The 16,706-nt window shown below is 31.0% G+C and overlaps 1 protein-coding gene across 2 annotated transcripts in view; it reads left to right on the plus strand.

The window, feature by feature from the left end:
• NCAM2 (neural cell adhesion molecule 2) overlaps positions 1 to 16,706 on the plus strand; it is a 494,626-nt gene that overhangs the window by 235,003 nt on the left and 242,917 nt on the right. For both annotated transcript variants that reach the window (XM_081301845.1, XM_081301846.1), the window contains exons 2-4: positions 8,439 to 8,513; positions 11,881 to 12,087; positions 13,955 to 14,098. In XM_081301845.1, the coding sequence (XP_081157971.1) occupies positions 8,439 to 8,513; positions 11,881 to 12,087; positions 13,955 to 14,098 (426 nt within the window). The remainder of the gene's footprint in view (positions 1 to 8,438; positions 8,514 to 11,880; positions 12,088 to 13,954; positions 14,099 to 16,706) is intronic.

Consider the following 16,706-nt stretch of genomic DNA (forward strand, 5'->3'; position numbering starts at 1 on the left):
TTTGCCCTACATGTGGCATGTTTGGTCTTTGGAATATTGCATCTCCCACAACACAAATGCATCCTGGTTGACAGAGTGATATGATGCTGCTCTTCTTTGCACCAACTGTAACACAATTAATATTTTCTTTGCTGCTTCAAGTTGATGCAGAATCACCATACATGCAATTGCTTTACCATTATCTCTCTCATGCATATATATGCATAGGCACACACAACCTCAGACACCACCTGAAAATTTCAGTTCCAATTTCTCTTTTTCAGCCTTCTCAACTTAAGGAAACCTCTAATTTTCAATTACTTTAGCACAAGATGGGGAAAGCATACAAGACAAGGCCAACTCCTGGGCAACTCATAACTCTCTTCTTTTTACTCTGCTCCTTGTGAGAAAGATAGGCTCTCTGTGATTGATTCAAATATAGAAGAAATTGCCCTCAATTTACCTTCCCTCCATTCTGAGAAGGTACTTCACTGTGTCTTTCATTCAAATTCCTTAGTACTATCAACAAAATAGCACCAAGTGTTTTGAAAGAATCAAAGTTAGTTCATGCTGGGATTCTTTAGTCTAAACACAGGTGCACATGCACTTCACTGAAGCCTTCACAGAAAGATGAGCCTTCTGGCCCCAGATTTCTTCTGTAATCTCACATCTTGAGTCTGAGATCCATCAGTGCCTTCCAGCTATGACCATCTAAAATTCAAGGTGACTAAAATTGTTTTGGTGAAAACAAAGGCAAAAATAATTTCTCTATTGTTTAGTCATCCAAGTTTATTTTTCCTTTCAAAAGTGCTATACTTTTTTCCACCATACTTCTCTGAAACTGTTTGAATAAATCTGATGGAAGATTTTTTTTGTCTTTCTTGTAATATTTTATCATGGTACTAAACATAAATGCCTCTGGCTCTGTGATAAAGTTCTTATGCAACTGATTTGGAGGCCTAAAAAACAGAAATACTGCCTGCTTCTTAAACATATAAATGATTTATGAAAAGTGAAACATTTTCAGAATGGTGAAATATTTCTCCAGTGTAAACACAATGCACACTTACCTAAAGGCTTCAGAAACTCTCCTTAGCAATTCCATGTGTGGTTATTAAATGACTCAATTAATGAGTCTATTGTTGCATATTTTTAATTTTAAATGCCAATTTCATTGCATTATTTAGTTACCTAGGCAATGAATAACATAATGAAACATGCATTGTAATATTCTTTTTTAAATGTTTCTTTTGAAAGATCATATTTCTATAGAAATGCTTTGGAACCTATAATGTAAAATGTTCATTATTTTGAGTAATTTCATGATTTACACTCTCATATGGTATACAATGTCAGAGGACATTGGTATATACTCACAGTAATGGTGGCATCTTTTATTGATTTATTTTTTTAGTGCTTCTCATTCAAAATACATTTGTTGCCAAAGCTGAAGAAGGTGTTTTGCTTTTTTAAAACTCATCTGTTGAAGTATTGCTTTCTATACTCTGATCAGAGTTTTACATTCTCTCCCATGTATATCAAAGCACACTGGAAAGTAGTTGACAGTTGAGTAGCTACTGTTATAATATCATGTAAGAGGTTAAGGTAGGTGACATGCTGATTGAGTGTTGTGTGACAGATGTTTGATTTCTGATTTGTCAGGCTTATAACTAAGGTTTATACTGCCCTTACTCTGGAGAGAAATTTCACACATGTGACTTTAAGTGGAGCACTTACATGGGCATCCAGAGACTTTTAAATGGGCTAGTGTAAACACTCTCCCATAATTTAATTGATTACTCCACAGTCTGAGCAGTGATGAAAAATTTTTACACAATGCCCTACGCCAGCTTCATCAAGGCGGCTAATAACTTACATGTCTAAGTGGTGCCTGTTGAAATAAACTTGGATTGAGTGTAGAACTTGGACTATCTCCCTCCTTAAGATTTTTTTTTTTTAGTTTTAATTAAATGTCACATTCAAAATAAGTGATGAGTGACCTATTTCTGATATCCTAATGGACTCAGGGCCTAGCTAGAATGTCAGCACACAGATTGCTCCATTCATCCTTCAGACAAGACACCAGTCTGCTCAGATGAAAGCAGCATTTCTACTTTTATTTACGTTAATACAAAAATAGGAGACAGATGGTCTTTATTCTTCCTACTTTATAAACACAAACATACCACATGAAATAATTTTACTTTAATAATGAAACTTTCCTTTCTTGCTCTGCAATGAAGTTTACTTAAGTTATATTTGGGGTTGCAACATATACATTCACTTCTTGAATTTATTGAATTCTATTAAATTAAAAATGGATTTTAGAAAAGGGCATTCTATTAGTTTTAAAGCAAAAATATGTTCTAATCAGCATGGACTTCATTTCATAAATATCTCCTCTTTAGTGTGATACTTCACTTTAATTATTTAGAATGTCCAGGTATTCATATGTATGATATATGGGGGATTCTCAATAAATGGGTATTGGATTGATTTTTGCTCAAGCTATGGTTCAATGACTGAGGACGGGTAATAATGCCACACTTTTCCTGACATCATCATCTTTTCAAACTTGTCATTTCTTGGACTTTCCTTACAGATTTTTTCACCTTCAATTTTAATTCTTTCTTTCCTTTGGTTAAACCTATTGACCCTTTCTTTTCACTCGAATGACCTCTTTGAACATCGATTAATTCTTGATTACCAATCATTTAGATGATATTTTCCCATGTGAGATACATGTCAAAATTGAAACATATGTACAAATTCACACAGCCATTCCTGAATAATCAAATAGGAGTGAAATTTGTACTCAAATGTCAATATCGTTAATTAAATTTTCACAATATTTGTAGGTTATGCAAGGAAACGTATAATAAACAGAATAAAATAGATTCAAAACTAGTTATTATTGATTTGAATATTTTTAAGTTTCAAGACACTTAATAGGATAAGAGTTTGTTGTTTTCCTTTTATTGTGGTGTTAACTCATTTCAACACAAATATGTTAGTATGGATTTTCCTCCATAACATGTGCTCAATTAATAAACTATAGAAACCTAAATAAATAATAGTCTCTATTTTCTAAGAATTTGGATCCAGTGAAGAAAAAGATGTGTGAAGGAAAATATGTGTTAAATGCTACTGGAGACTTAGCATTAAAACTAAAACAAACACCTTTCCTTCAAACCGTTTTTACTTAAATACTACTATGCAAATTTGCATAAGAGAATGTATGCCTTTACGATAAAATATATATAAATGTGTTTGCATATAAAAAGTTATAAAATTCTTATTAGTATAATTTTGTGCAATGTGTTAAATGATCTAAAAATAGTAGTATAGAATTTTAGGTGATATGACAGTTGTATCTTTGGTTAGGAAAAAAAGAGTTCAAATAAATAAGGTATATAATGTGAAAGGCAAGAAATAAAGAAGTGTGGAGTATTTCCAGAATTTTTTAATAGGTTGACTATTGTGTATATTATATTTTGATTTGGTTGAAAATAAGGTCTCATAAAATCAAATCATGACTGGATTGTTAACTATTTTGTGTGTTAAGCCTTATCTACATACAATGGGTAGTATTTTGTACTAGAAATTGATAAAAGTATTAGACTGCTACACTCTAACCATATGCTGATCACATTCTGTTGTGCATAGGTCAAAGTGGAGGAACTTGTTAAACTGCAGATTGTGATTCGGTCAGTTAGAACTGAGACTTGAGAATCTACAATAAAAAGAAGTTCCTTATTGAGATCAATGGCAGTGGACTAGGAACCACTTTCTGAGTAGTAATCTTTAGCACCAAGGAGCTAATTAAAAATAGAGAATGCTACTTGCTACATCAGATATTTTGAAATTGAATTTCCAGAAATGGGACAAAATCAAAGAAAAATAAAAGTAGGTATAGGTACACATTACATTTAAACATATATAAAATATCAGAAAAAATAAATACAAATGACCATTCATACATGTGCACATGTGATTATACACTCAAACATATGCACACAAAAACTTCCTTAGATGTTTCTGTTAAACCCAATGCACACCATTTATTGGATCATACTAGCGTGTAGATGAAAAGGGGCATATGTCAAAAACATTTGAAAGTGGGATTTGATGGGTGTTTATATTTAAGAAAAGGGGAGGGAAGGAAATCTTGGACATTTCTCATGTTTTATGGCAAAAAAGACTTGGTAGCTAATAAAAGCATCATTTAACATAGAGAATAAATAATGAAATAAGAGGATCTACAGGTGTAGTCAAGTAGTAGAGCTCCTGACTTCTATACACAAGGAAGTGGGTCTAATTGCCAACATTGAAAAAAATTAATTTTGATATGATTGCTCTAAAAATATCAATTTTTCTAAGTAGTATATTTCATGTGAGCAAATATATCTTCTGACTTCAAAATTAATAGTATTATTCCTTTTTCTGCATGTTAAATCATTAGAATAATGATCAGAGCATGACCACTCATTTTAATGCTCCAGGTTTTAACTGAGATCCATATGTTTTAATATGTCTGCAGATGCAGAGGTCAAGTAGAGCAATCTGGCCTTCAGGAAACATAGTAAACTGGATATTTTTTTCTTTATATAGTTTTATACATGCATAGCAATAAAATATAACAATGTTTTCAGTTATCATAATGTCTCTGAAAATATGGTCTTGATTAATGGGAAAATTGATAATTTGTACTGAGTGAAAAATTATCCAAGTATTGTAGTATAAATTATCTAATTAATTTCATGCTCAATTTCATTTTATTACAATGAATGTATGTTATTTATTGCACCCATCAGGAAATCAGTATTAAAATTGTCTAGAACTTTGAGTTTTAAAGTGCTTACATCTTTCAAGTTCTATCTTTTTATATAAATCTCCATAGACAATCAAATTTACCCTAAAGGTCAGAGATAGAAATTGCTTAAGTAATAATTGGCAGATTTGATCAAATTTTCTAATAGCCTTAAATTAATGTAACGCCTTGAAGTCACTGACAATGTTGTGAACATATCACATAGTAAGCTAATAGTATGTATTTGTCCATTGTTCTCTTATCTCTGTATTATATTTAGAAGAAACAAAAGTGTGATTGATGGGCCCTGGCATCTATAATTTATATTTAAATGAGGTAGAGAAGGTAGAGAAGGGAATATGATTATCAATAATGTCTCATTTGTTTAGGAAAAATTCTTAATGATCAAAGATATTTGTTGATGCCACTGACGGGTCTGTCAGAGCTGTTTTGAAAAGTTATTGATGTTTTAGTTTTATTTTGAAGATAGGAGATAGCTAGCCATGTGGACATGTGAAAAAGGGAGACAAAGGCAAGAAAAACCATTTGAGCCAATTCGAAGTGATAGGAACTGTGAGTCAGTGGAGAGAGGGTGAGAATCAATCCTAGTGTCTATAGCTACAGAAAAATTGGAGAGAAGTAACTGGAAATAAACTGGAAAAAGGTAAGTTTTTATCAATTAAATTTTTTTTTAAAGAGAGAGTGAGAGAGGAGAGAGAGAGAGAGAGAGAGAGAGAGAGAATTTTTAATATTTATTTTTTAGTTCTCGGAGGACACAACATCTTTGTTGGTATGTGGTGCTGAGGATCGAACCCGGGCCGCACGCATGCCAGGCGAGCGCGCTACCACTTGAGCCACATCCCCAGCCCTCAATTAAAATTTGAATAATAATTGATTCATTGTATGACATAAATCCACTTTGAAGGTTTTCAGTAAGAGTATTTGTAACAAGAAATATGAGCATGTATCAGCCAGGAAACTTTTTTAAAGAGAAAGGTTATTTAGATAAAAGTCAGAAAAAATATGGTGACTGATGAAATATTTTGAGTTAAAATCATTGAACATATTTCTTTAAAGGAAAAAAAAAGAAAAGTATAAAAAACAAGTGATATTTATAGAGTTCCTATCTTCAAGAGTTGGAAATTGATTCAGTGGACCAAAAAGGAAATAATGAGCAGTGACCAAAGTTTGGATGAAGCAGAATGTGTTCAGATTGAATAGAATTAGTACACATTCAACTGAAAGCTGAGGGCTGGAGAGTGCAGCATTAGATTTCAGTAAAAAAAAAAATGAATACTGAAAAATAAAAATGTTGATGGCACATTATAAAAGATGTCTATAGTAGAAAGTATAAGTAGAAAAAATAAAGAGAATGAGGCACGAAATTATAATTTCCCCTTTCCTTTCAACACTGGCTTCCTTTCCTTCCTTCCCTTCTATCCATTGACTTGCTCAAGTCTTCTCCAATATATTAAATTCCTGTCAAATGCCCAGATTGTGGATCCAAATACCTCTACCCATCTTCTCAAGACAAAGTTACTCATGAAGACATTCTCTTGTATTCTGACATTTGCTACTGTTAATGCCCATTCCACTTAATCCAACTTCATCAAAGAGAATAGCTACATTTTTGAGAAAAAATATTGTTTCATGAATTTTCAATGGAGTATGCATTGTTAATGGCTTTATAGGCATCCTTTTTCCTTGTTTCTACTAGTTTCCTTTGTAGTCTCTCTGATGTAGGCTTCTCTTGGTCTGTTTCTCTCTGAAATATTGAATTTACTTGAACACTGGTTGAGCCCCTAAGATGCACCCAGCTTTCTCTGAGCATTATGTAATTATGAATAAAAATGAACTCAAGGTTCAGAGGGGAGGAGAAAGCCAATTCACCCCAGCCTTAATTTCCCAGAAATGTTTCTAGAAAAAGGAAAAGGAATTTAACAACAGAAGTTGGTGTGTATGAAGGAACATTTTATTTTATTTCAGAAAACATCTTAAAGACCTAAAACAAGATACAGTCAAGGCCTTTCTTGAAAAGTATTTTGTACTTTTCTTGGGTTTTCTTTAAAATTAAATCTATTTTAACTGATATGGAAAAACAAAATTTTATGTATGTGTGTTGTTCCATGTGATATTTCCATACATGTATACATTGTGTAATATTTAGATTACATTTAACTTTCCTGTCTCCACAGTCATCATTTCTTCATGATGAAAATACTCAAAGTACTTTCTTCTAGTATTTAATATGTTTTTGATTCTGTGTTTATTTCCTTAAGCATTTCTAACATAGTATGTTAGATTTCTTGTCTAAGTTTTATATCCTTTGAAATTTTCAAGGGGTCTGTTTTACCTACTAATTGTTTCAGTGTAGTCTTGCTTACAGTGCCTTCTTTGATCATTTGCATTTCATATCAGAATGTGAGTTTAGATTAAAGAAAACTTTGTCTATAAAATTATTGGGCAATCTGGGTTGATAATATTGTTTTCTTCAAATCGATTTATGTTTACGTCTACCACTTTGCTTTGAGCCCCACAAGAGACTGCATTCTTGTTTAGCTTCTTTGGTGGGGGTTTTCTAGAGAATATGTTTATAATTAAAATCCTAAACCAGGATAGGACAGAATTGTGACTAATCTAAGAGGCAATGGCTTCTTCCTACCCAGGTCAATGAAGACAAGTCTCCTTGTCAGCTTTGTCAGCAGAGTGACTGGTTCTCTTCTCTCTGAATATTGAGTGTAGATTTTATCACAGCCCTTCATCATCTGCTTTTCTGAAGTACCTCATTGTACTGGACAAGCCCAGGTTCTGTATCTTTGCATTCTGTGATGAGCTTAATAAGTCTTTGGTTATTGGATCTGCTAATTCCCAAATAGGATTGTACTCTAGCTTCATATTTTTCTCCATTTATTTTCTGCACATCCATTGCATTACTAAAAGCTCGTTCTGAGTAAAAGGGATGGTGAGGCTGAGTCTGGAGAGTGAACACACTTCTTGTCTGTCATATCATCAGCAATAGATCTGTCATTTTGTATGAAAACAAAATTTTGATTGTTGTATAAATTTCTAGAATATCAAGTTATTTTGTATTTAATGTTCTGAGTATCCTCTCTATTTTATTGCTCTTACCTCAGTTCCTATTTATCTTGTGAATACAGATGCTCATCTATGTTTTCTTGTGCAGTGCTTCCTTTCCTGTGCATGCCTCTTCTCATGGAAATATTTTGCTAGATAGTCAAAATGTAGTTAGTTTTTATATTGGTTAATACTGTAATAACAATATAGGATTTGCTCTTTCCTAAAAAGGTTTAATTATTGGGCAAAATTTTCTTTAGTTATCACACACTCTAGTTCCATATAGCTAGTTTGTCAAAGACAAATAGCTTTATGGATATGAATTAGGTTCTTTATTTAACAGAATTTTGATATATTAAGTTGAATAAATACCACATTTGCTATGGTATGAAATACATAATAATGTAACATATAGTCTGGCATTAGATTATATTTTCCAAAATTTTCATTTCCCATTTTCTGGAATAAAAAAATAAGGGAAATGATCATTATTTTTGGACCTGCGGTTTAAACATCATTTGTTAGAATTAATATTTAAAACCACTATTAATTGTTACTCAAATATGTTTTTCAGCTCTTCTTCAAGTGACAATTTCACTTAGCAAAGTAGAGCTTAGTGTGGGCGAATCTAAATTCTTCACATGTACAGGTATGTATTCCTTTAAATAATTTCAGATAACATGTTTTGTGTTTTAACTATTAGTATAAATATATTTATTAGCCAAATTTAAATATGAAAACCTTAATTCTCAAAAGTGACACCTTATCATTGGGTTTATGATAAAATAATAATAATCACATTTTGAAAATATTAAAAATAATGATTTTATTTGTTATTTTCAGCTTATTAATTTTGACATTAAAACTAGATCATTTAAAAAAACTTATGAGATAAAATGTTTCCATAAAATTTCAATTTAAGTAGTATAAACAGAAATATAAAATTAGTACAAAAATATAATTGATTCATTTTTGTAAATAAGCAATAAATAAATCAGATAAAAGCATAATGAATTATACTTTAACATTAATGAAAATTATATGATTCAGAAAAAATAACCTTTTAAAGGGTGAATATTTATTTCAATATCAAATAGTGAATTAGGAAAAGTTCTGAAAGATTTTTGTAGCTATTAAACAAATATATTATGTATTACAATGCCTATAGAAAATAATATGAGCCTCATTCAGTTTAATCACGAAGATTTCAGAATTCTTTCAAAAGATATTTAAGTACTTGAACATCAAATTCTAATTCAACATAAAATAGAACTGTCAAAAGCACACATTCCTTATCTATTTAGATTTATCATATACATATTTATGTACACAAGCATGAAGTATTGACTATTCATGTAATGTCAAAATTGCTTATAAGACAGTTTTAGAATTGTTTCTGTTTGTGATTGTTCCAAAAGCAAGTCACAACAGGATTACAGTATGTATTCTTGATTTAAAAAGCATTGAAAAGTTAGCTTGAGAACTGTGGACATGCTTAAATTATTATTAAATTTATGAAAAGTAAAAACATAATGAAAATAGCATTCATAGAGCATATCTAAACCCGGTGTGTATAAATTGCCACGACTTACTAAAACTAATAGAACCTATGTATGTTCATATATCTACATGCCAAGGAGTCTAAATTGATATGTCTTTTAATACATATTTTGTTTATTGACTAATAAAAAAAATCAAAGAGTAGGGCAATAATTTGTCCAGTGCAAATAGTGTCAAAAGAACTTTGACATAAGTGTACATAAGGACCCTGTTTCTACAGCTCATTTTGTTTTGTCTACATAGCTATAAAAAGATGCATGCATACTAAATTGTATGATATAGTAACAGAATAATACAATAGTTAAAAAAAAGAATGATGAAAATAAAGTAAAATTTTATTTTTTTATATTCTGTCATCACCATGTAACATAATTGACTATGTATAAAATAAGATAAAATGATGACTTAAATTAAAATATTAATTAATACTACTCAGTGGTATTGAGTTTCTTATTATGAAACCAAACTAAATTAATATCTTTTTTTCTTTTACATAAAGGTATATTACCAAGAGTGGTCCCATAATCATGGAAGTGGTTTTATTTAAATTAATTTTAGTAATAAAACAAGAATCTCAAAAAGTGATATGGAAAATGATGTATGCCAGAATACTTACATATTTTTTTCTATGTAGATGCCAATAAACTTCCCAGGCACCTTAAAAACATGAATGTTTCAAACCCAATAAAATATTTATATCTTAAATTTAACCTAGAAAGTAGACATATACTGTGATCTAAATAGAATGTGTCATGTACAGAAAATTAATAGTATCACTACATATTCAAAACTACAAAACCATTTTGTTATATTTGTTAATAGTTTGTCTAATAGGCCATTATTATAAATATAGAAAATTTTGGTCAAAACTAATATGTATTAGCGATTTTGTAAGAGATTTATGACTACCCTCTGAAAATCCATAATAAACTTCCCCTGATAATGAGATTTTATACCATATTATTTCGAAAGATTCAAAATATTTCTCAGCAGATCATGTTTAATGTTGAATTTACAGTATAAAAATGAAGTTGTATATTGTTTAAAATTAAAGTGATGCTCATTTTAATTATCCTTTTTAGCTTCTTTTGGTGGGGGCGGATACCAAGGATTGAACTCAGGGGCACTTGAACACTGAGCCCCAACCCCAGCCCTAATTTGTATTTCATTTAGAGACAGGATCTCACTGAACCTCATTTTGCTGAGACTGGCTTTGAATTCCTGATCCTCCTGCCTCAGCCTCCAAACCACTTGGATTACATGCATGCACCACTGCACCTGGCTACATTTTAGATTCTTTATGAAAGAAGGAATGAAAAGAAATATTAACCCCTAAATTCATTATTCTATAACTATTTTGATTTTGTATTTCTGTTCATAAAAAGTGAAGATAATAAAACTCTGATCCATTTGAAATTCTACCTAAATTTTCAAAATTTTACTAAATCCTATCTAGTTTGTAATTAAAAAAAAAAGATGCTATTTTTAAAAAATCATTTCTTAGGAAGAAAAAAAAAGAAAAATTTTCTTGTTTGAAGAGGTCCTGAAGATATTAGTTAGCTACACTCATTTTCTCCCAATACTTTTGAGTTAATAAAGTATGTTGCTTCCCCAAATTATTTCTTATGTAATTGAGTGAAATACATCATTTTGGTGACTAAAAAAAATGCAGGTATTTCTAGATATTACAAAGTGGTTAGTAACCTAGATTCTGAATTGGAAAACTTAAATAAATATTTACACACTAATGATTTGGTTGTAATTGCCTAGCAGGATAAGTATCACTTCAATACATTCTAATTATCATAATTTAATAGTTAATAATTTCAGATTAAAATGATAAAACTCTCATATCAGTTGGGCAAAGATATAAGGGCTTCATTTTTAAAATGTTTATTTGCCTTATCTGTATGAGTTTAACAACTTGAGAAATTTATTCAAATTAAGAATTGTCAATGGTAAAAATTTGTTTTGTAAATTACTTATATTTTCCTAATTTGTGCTTTATCAGGAAAAATAGTGCTATCCCCTGTCCCTAAGCAAAAAGAGTTAAGCATGTGAAAATCTTATTAGTATTCATATTTCTGATCAAATATTATCTATCACATGGAGTTTATGTCTTGCTTATAAAATTTTCATATTTAAGTGCAGTGATAATCCATAGATCATTAATGTAAAATTTCAAATCTCGTTGCTTCAATACTACATAGTAAGTTTCCTACATAACTTTTAGATTTTGCTTACTGGAACAGGATTTAGTCTTTAATTTGAAGAAACAAAAATGAACATGTGTGTTAACATTTATGTTTACTTTCAATTTTGTACAATACTCAGATTTCCAGTTTTCTATTTACATTTTTCTAAATTGTTAAAACTGATGCAGAATAGTAAATGCCACTGCCAAAACAAACATTTAAAACAATTTCCAAATGCTTCTTCTCCTTTGCTTTTTGCAGCAATTGGTGAACCTGAGAGTATAGATTGGTATAACCCTCAAGGAGAGAAGATAATTTCAACCCAGAGGGTAGTGGTGCAGAAAGAAGGCGTTAGGTCAAGATTAACCATCTACAACGCTAACATAGAAGATGCAGGGATATATCGCTGTCAAGCAGCAGATGCCAAAGGACAGACACAGGAAGCTACGGTAGTTTTGGAAATTTACCGTAAGTCATATATTTGTAAGTTTCAGTTGATAGAAGACTTATAAAGAATTCAAGCAAAATAAAATGTTAGTAATACAAACTAACACTCAAGAACAACCTATATACTGTGCAATGTTTTACAACCTATGTAGACATCAGCTTATTTGTGTTTTACTTTAGTGCATCTTAGAATTGATAATGGCTCATAGGTAGTTATAAACATAAATGGAGCCAATTATCTTAGCTAAATCATATTTTAGAATGTGCTTCCAATTATCTTAGTTAAATCATATTTTAAAATGTGCTTCAGCAATCTCAGTACACTAGAAAATAATTGGGTAAATAAAATACAGTGGTTAGTTGGTGTTATGGAATATATTTGTTGTCAATTTTCAGTTTAAAATAAAGGTCACAATTAGAACCAAGGACATTGCAGAAAGTTATAGCACTGACCATTCTAGAGTGAGAACTGGGAATGACAGTCAATGAACAGAAGTAGACAGAGATAGAGCTGACAACTCAACTAGAAGAAAATAATATGTTGTCAGGACTCTTGAATAATAGATGTTTTCATTAACAGGATTTTCCGTATTTACACTTCATTTTACACCTAAGATGGATTGTGTCCTGTCCCTTTTTCTTGTATATATTTAGAAATCATTAAACTGTTAAGGTTCACTGTGAAGCCTGTTAACTCCCTAAATTTGAAACCAGCTCTATCAAGTACTTTTATGACCTTGAACAGATTGCCTAACTTCTCTGCCTTCAGTGTCCTCTACTATTAATATGTGTAATAGGACCTACATCATACACAGAGTTGTTCTGAGGACTACATTAACTGATATTGCATGAAATATTTAGAACAATTTCACCATTAATGTGTGGCAGTGAATTTTTTACCAGTGAAAACTTATATAAATATTTTGAGTAAAAATTTGTGTAAGCTCTCACTTCTTTATACCATCTTAATTTATTGTTATTCTAGAAATAGGAAATGTAAAAGAATATCAGATCATTCCCATAGTAAGACTTCTGGTTTGGTAACCAGGGAAATTTGTTAATACATTATTGGTTTCATTTATCCTGATTTAGCTCCCTGCCCCCCTTTTGCATTATGCATTTCCAGAAAAGTTATCTTCCTTATTTATGTGATGCACTATTGGTAACTATTTGATACACAGCAAACAATGAAATTGAGTGATCATTTTACTATTTTAAATGATACACTAGAAGATCCCTAGTGTTTTATTGTGAATGTAAAAAACTCAATTGTGATGTTTTAAAAAAAACATTTCTTTTGTAAAAAACATCTTCTATAACCACAAATATTCTTCTTAATTCTTTCATTAAACATATTTATTGAAGTCTACCCAGTACTGTTCTAAGTCAATTCTATTATTTACATAATAAATCATCTAAAAATTACAGGTGGTGTATTTACCTGCTATACAATTTTATAGAAAATAAATTAGGCAGAGATGGCAAAAGTTTATGTGGGAAGGTCTATTGTTTTTACTAACGAGTTTGGTCAGAACTCTTAGTGAATTGGGGGAGGGCAAATGCCCTGTTCAAAAGCAAACCTGGAATGTTAAAGGAAGACACTGTTACTGGAGCACAATACTGGAAAGAGGAGAAATTAGGATCAGAGTTGTAGATTGGACTCTAGATCACATAGGACCTTCTATGGCACTGGGAGATCTTTGGAATTCTCAGTGAGATGGAAGGTTACTAGGAAAGGAATCTGTTAGTTTGGCTTGATGTTTTAAAAGACCTAGGTTTATCTATGGATCATACAACATAGCATCAATTAACATCTATTTTAGAATATGTTTTTTTAGGATAAATAAGTGATAATTCTTTTATGATCTGTGTTATTTTCTTGATTCAGAAAAACTCACTTTCAGAGAAGTGGTTTCTCCTCAAGAATTCAAACAAGGAGAAGATGCAGAGGTCATTTGCCGTGTTAGCAGTTCACCTGCACCTGCCGTCACCTGGTTGTATCATAATGAGGAAGTCACCGCAATTTCCGACAGTTAGTATTTTGGTAACTCCCTAAGTTATATGTTCTAAAACCATTGCAAGTTTTTAAAATTACTGAATATATGTGGCTGATTTAAAAAATGTATTTTTTGACCCTAAATGTCAAACAACTCCTTTTAGAACCTTAAAATTATACACTGTAATTTGGGGCACTATGAACCTTAGGTCAAATTTAACACTTCTTTTGTTTCTATAACATGTTATAGGAACATAGTCATGACCAACAATTACATATTGCTATGGATGCTTTGATCCCAGAGTTGAATATGTCTGGCAACTATTTTATCTTAGGAAGCTTTCTGCAGTTACTATATGAAACAAAAAGTTTGTTTACACTTTTTCTACTTTCAGGGAAAATTTAATGTATTTTTACAAAATGAATGAAGAACAGATACTAATTCATAAATTCAACTTTTTATAATTCAAAATAAATTAAAATAATAATTGAGGATGATACAGGAAGATAACATGTTCAAAGCCAGCTTCAGCAGTGAGACCCTAAACAGCCCATTGAGACTTTGTCTAAGATAAAAAGAGCTCAGGATGTGGCTTGGTTGATAAGCACCCCTGAATTCAATCCCTGGTAACAAACAAAGAAAACTGATAATAATTTATATGTGAATTTTGCTTATTATTCTGGAGCTGTTCTTTAAAAGACACATAAAAGTTCTGAATACTATGATAAGACATATAGAATAATAGAAAGAAGTGTAAATTCACTCAAATTGTCTTCATGATTTTGATTCAGATTGAGCTAAAATTCCAGAATGATATGACATCTGTAATTGAAAGCATAATTTGCTTACATTATGCTCCTTTATCATTGTGCATAGGGAGCATTTTCAATTTAGAATATTTTTCAATGCACCTGCATTGCAGAGAGGAACAAAATAATTGAATCTTTTTAAGTATTTTTCATCTTGCATGATTCTGTTTTGTGTTTCCAAGAGATGAAATTTCTATAGCATAAAAGACAGAAGGTAGACAATTTCTATTTTTGAATATGTAAATAGAACATATCATAATCATATACAATAGTCATTTTTTTAAATTTAATTTTTCAGACCTTGATATGGTCAATACTAGTCAGTTATTAGTGAAAACTCATTGTTTCTAATACAATAAGCTAATGAGGAATAGTACTTAATTATCTCATATTTTATTTGAGTAACTGCTTTAGATTTTATTAACAAATTATATGAGTACTTGTGTGTGATATATTTTTGTTTTTTTCTGCCTCTCAATCATACAGAAAAGGAAGTAATTTTATTACAGCTAACTGATAATATCTAAATATTTTCACATTATCTAATATTGCTCATATATACATCTGGTTTATTACACATTTTAATTACAAGAAGGTTTTTTAAAAAATTATATTTTTAAAGAAGACACTTGAAACAAAACATCAAAACAAAGATTAATAACAAAGTGTAGTGGTGATGGAGGAGTAATATTTCTATGATTTAACAGATAATTATTTCCCAGTAATCCAAAATTGAATGATGTAAACTTGGAAGTTCATTTTGGTTCTACTCTTTTTCTTGGCCCTGAAATAATGAAAAGTTTTTCTAGATGTTGTGCTCTGAAATCACATTCTTCATCTTTCAAAAATGGAGTATTATATCTGTTTCAAACAATCGTTGTAATTTATAAATAACATATTAGTCATATTGAAATGAATAAACTATTGAGGTAGATGTCAGTCTCTCAATATATGAAATTTATTTATCTTTCTTATTCCTTCTTAATGAGTTTTTCAATTTTTAGAATCAATTTTACCCAAATTATATGCCATTAGACTATAACTTGAAATAGAAAGTTCAATTTAGGGGCGTGACTAAAGTTAAATATGAATGAGCTAAGGTGCATAGCAGGCTACTAAAGAAAGTAAACGTATGAGGAAGGCCAAACTTTTCTAACCTTGTTACAATGAAAGATCTTGACATATACTTCGTTGCTGAACAATTTGTACATTTATCATGGTTTCACAAGAGGTATCTGTTGTGGTTTACCTATGAGGTATCCCCCAGAAGCTCATGTGTGAGACAATTCAAGAAGATTTAGAAGTGGAATGATTGAGTTATGAGAGTCCGTGATGGTTGGATGTAAGGTGTCCCCCAAAAGATCACGTGTGTGAATATACAAGAAGGTTCAGAGGAGAAATGATTGGGTTAGAAGAGCCTTAACCAATCAGTTAAGTAATCCACTGTTAGGGATTAACTAATTGGTAACTGTAGGCAGGTGGGGTGTGTTCTGTGGGTTATGTATTTTGTCCATGGTGAGGGGAATCTCTCTTTGCTTCCTGGTGCCATTTCCTGAGCATCTTTCCCCCTCTACTGTCTTCTACCATGGTGCTCTGTCATACTTTGGATCCAAGGCAATGGAGCTGGACATCTGTGGACTAAGACCTCTGAAACCATGAGCCCCCAAATAAATGTTTCCTCCACTAAAATTGTTCTTGTCAAATCATTGGTCACAGTAGCAAAATGTGACTAAAACTACCTTATTTAGTCCCTTTCATTTTATAACTACTGGGATATGATTAGGTTTATAACACTGAACATAATTCATCTAGATTTTTAAAAAAATGTGTATTT

Source organism: Spermophilus citellus, assembly GCF_964194105.1.
Source record: "Spermophilus citellus genome assembly, chromosome: 7".
Classification (NCBI taxonomy): Eukaryota; Metazoa; Chordata; class Mammalia; order Rodentia; family Sciuridae; genus Spermophilus; species Spermophilus citellus.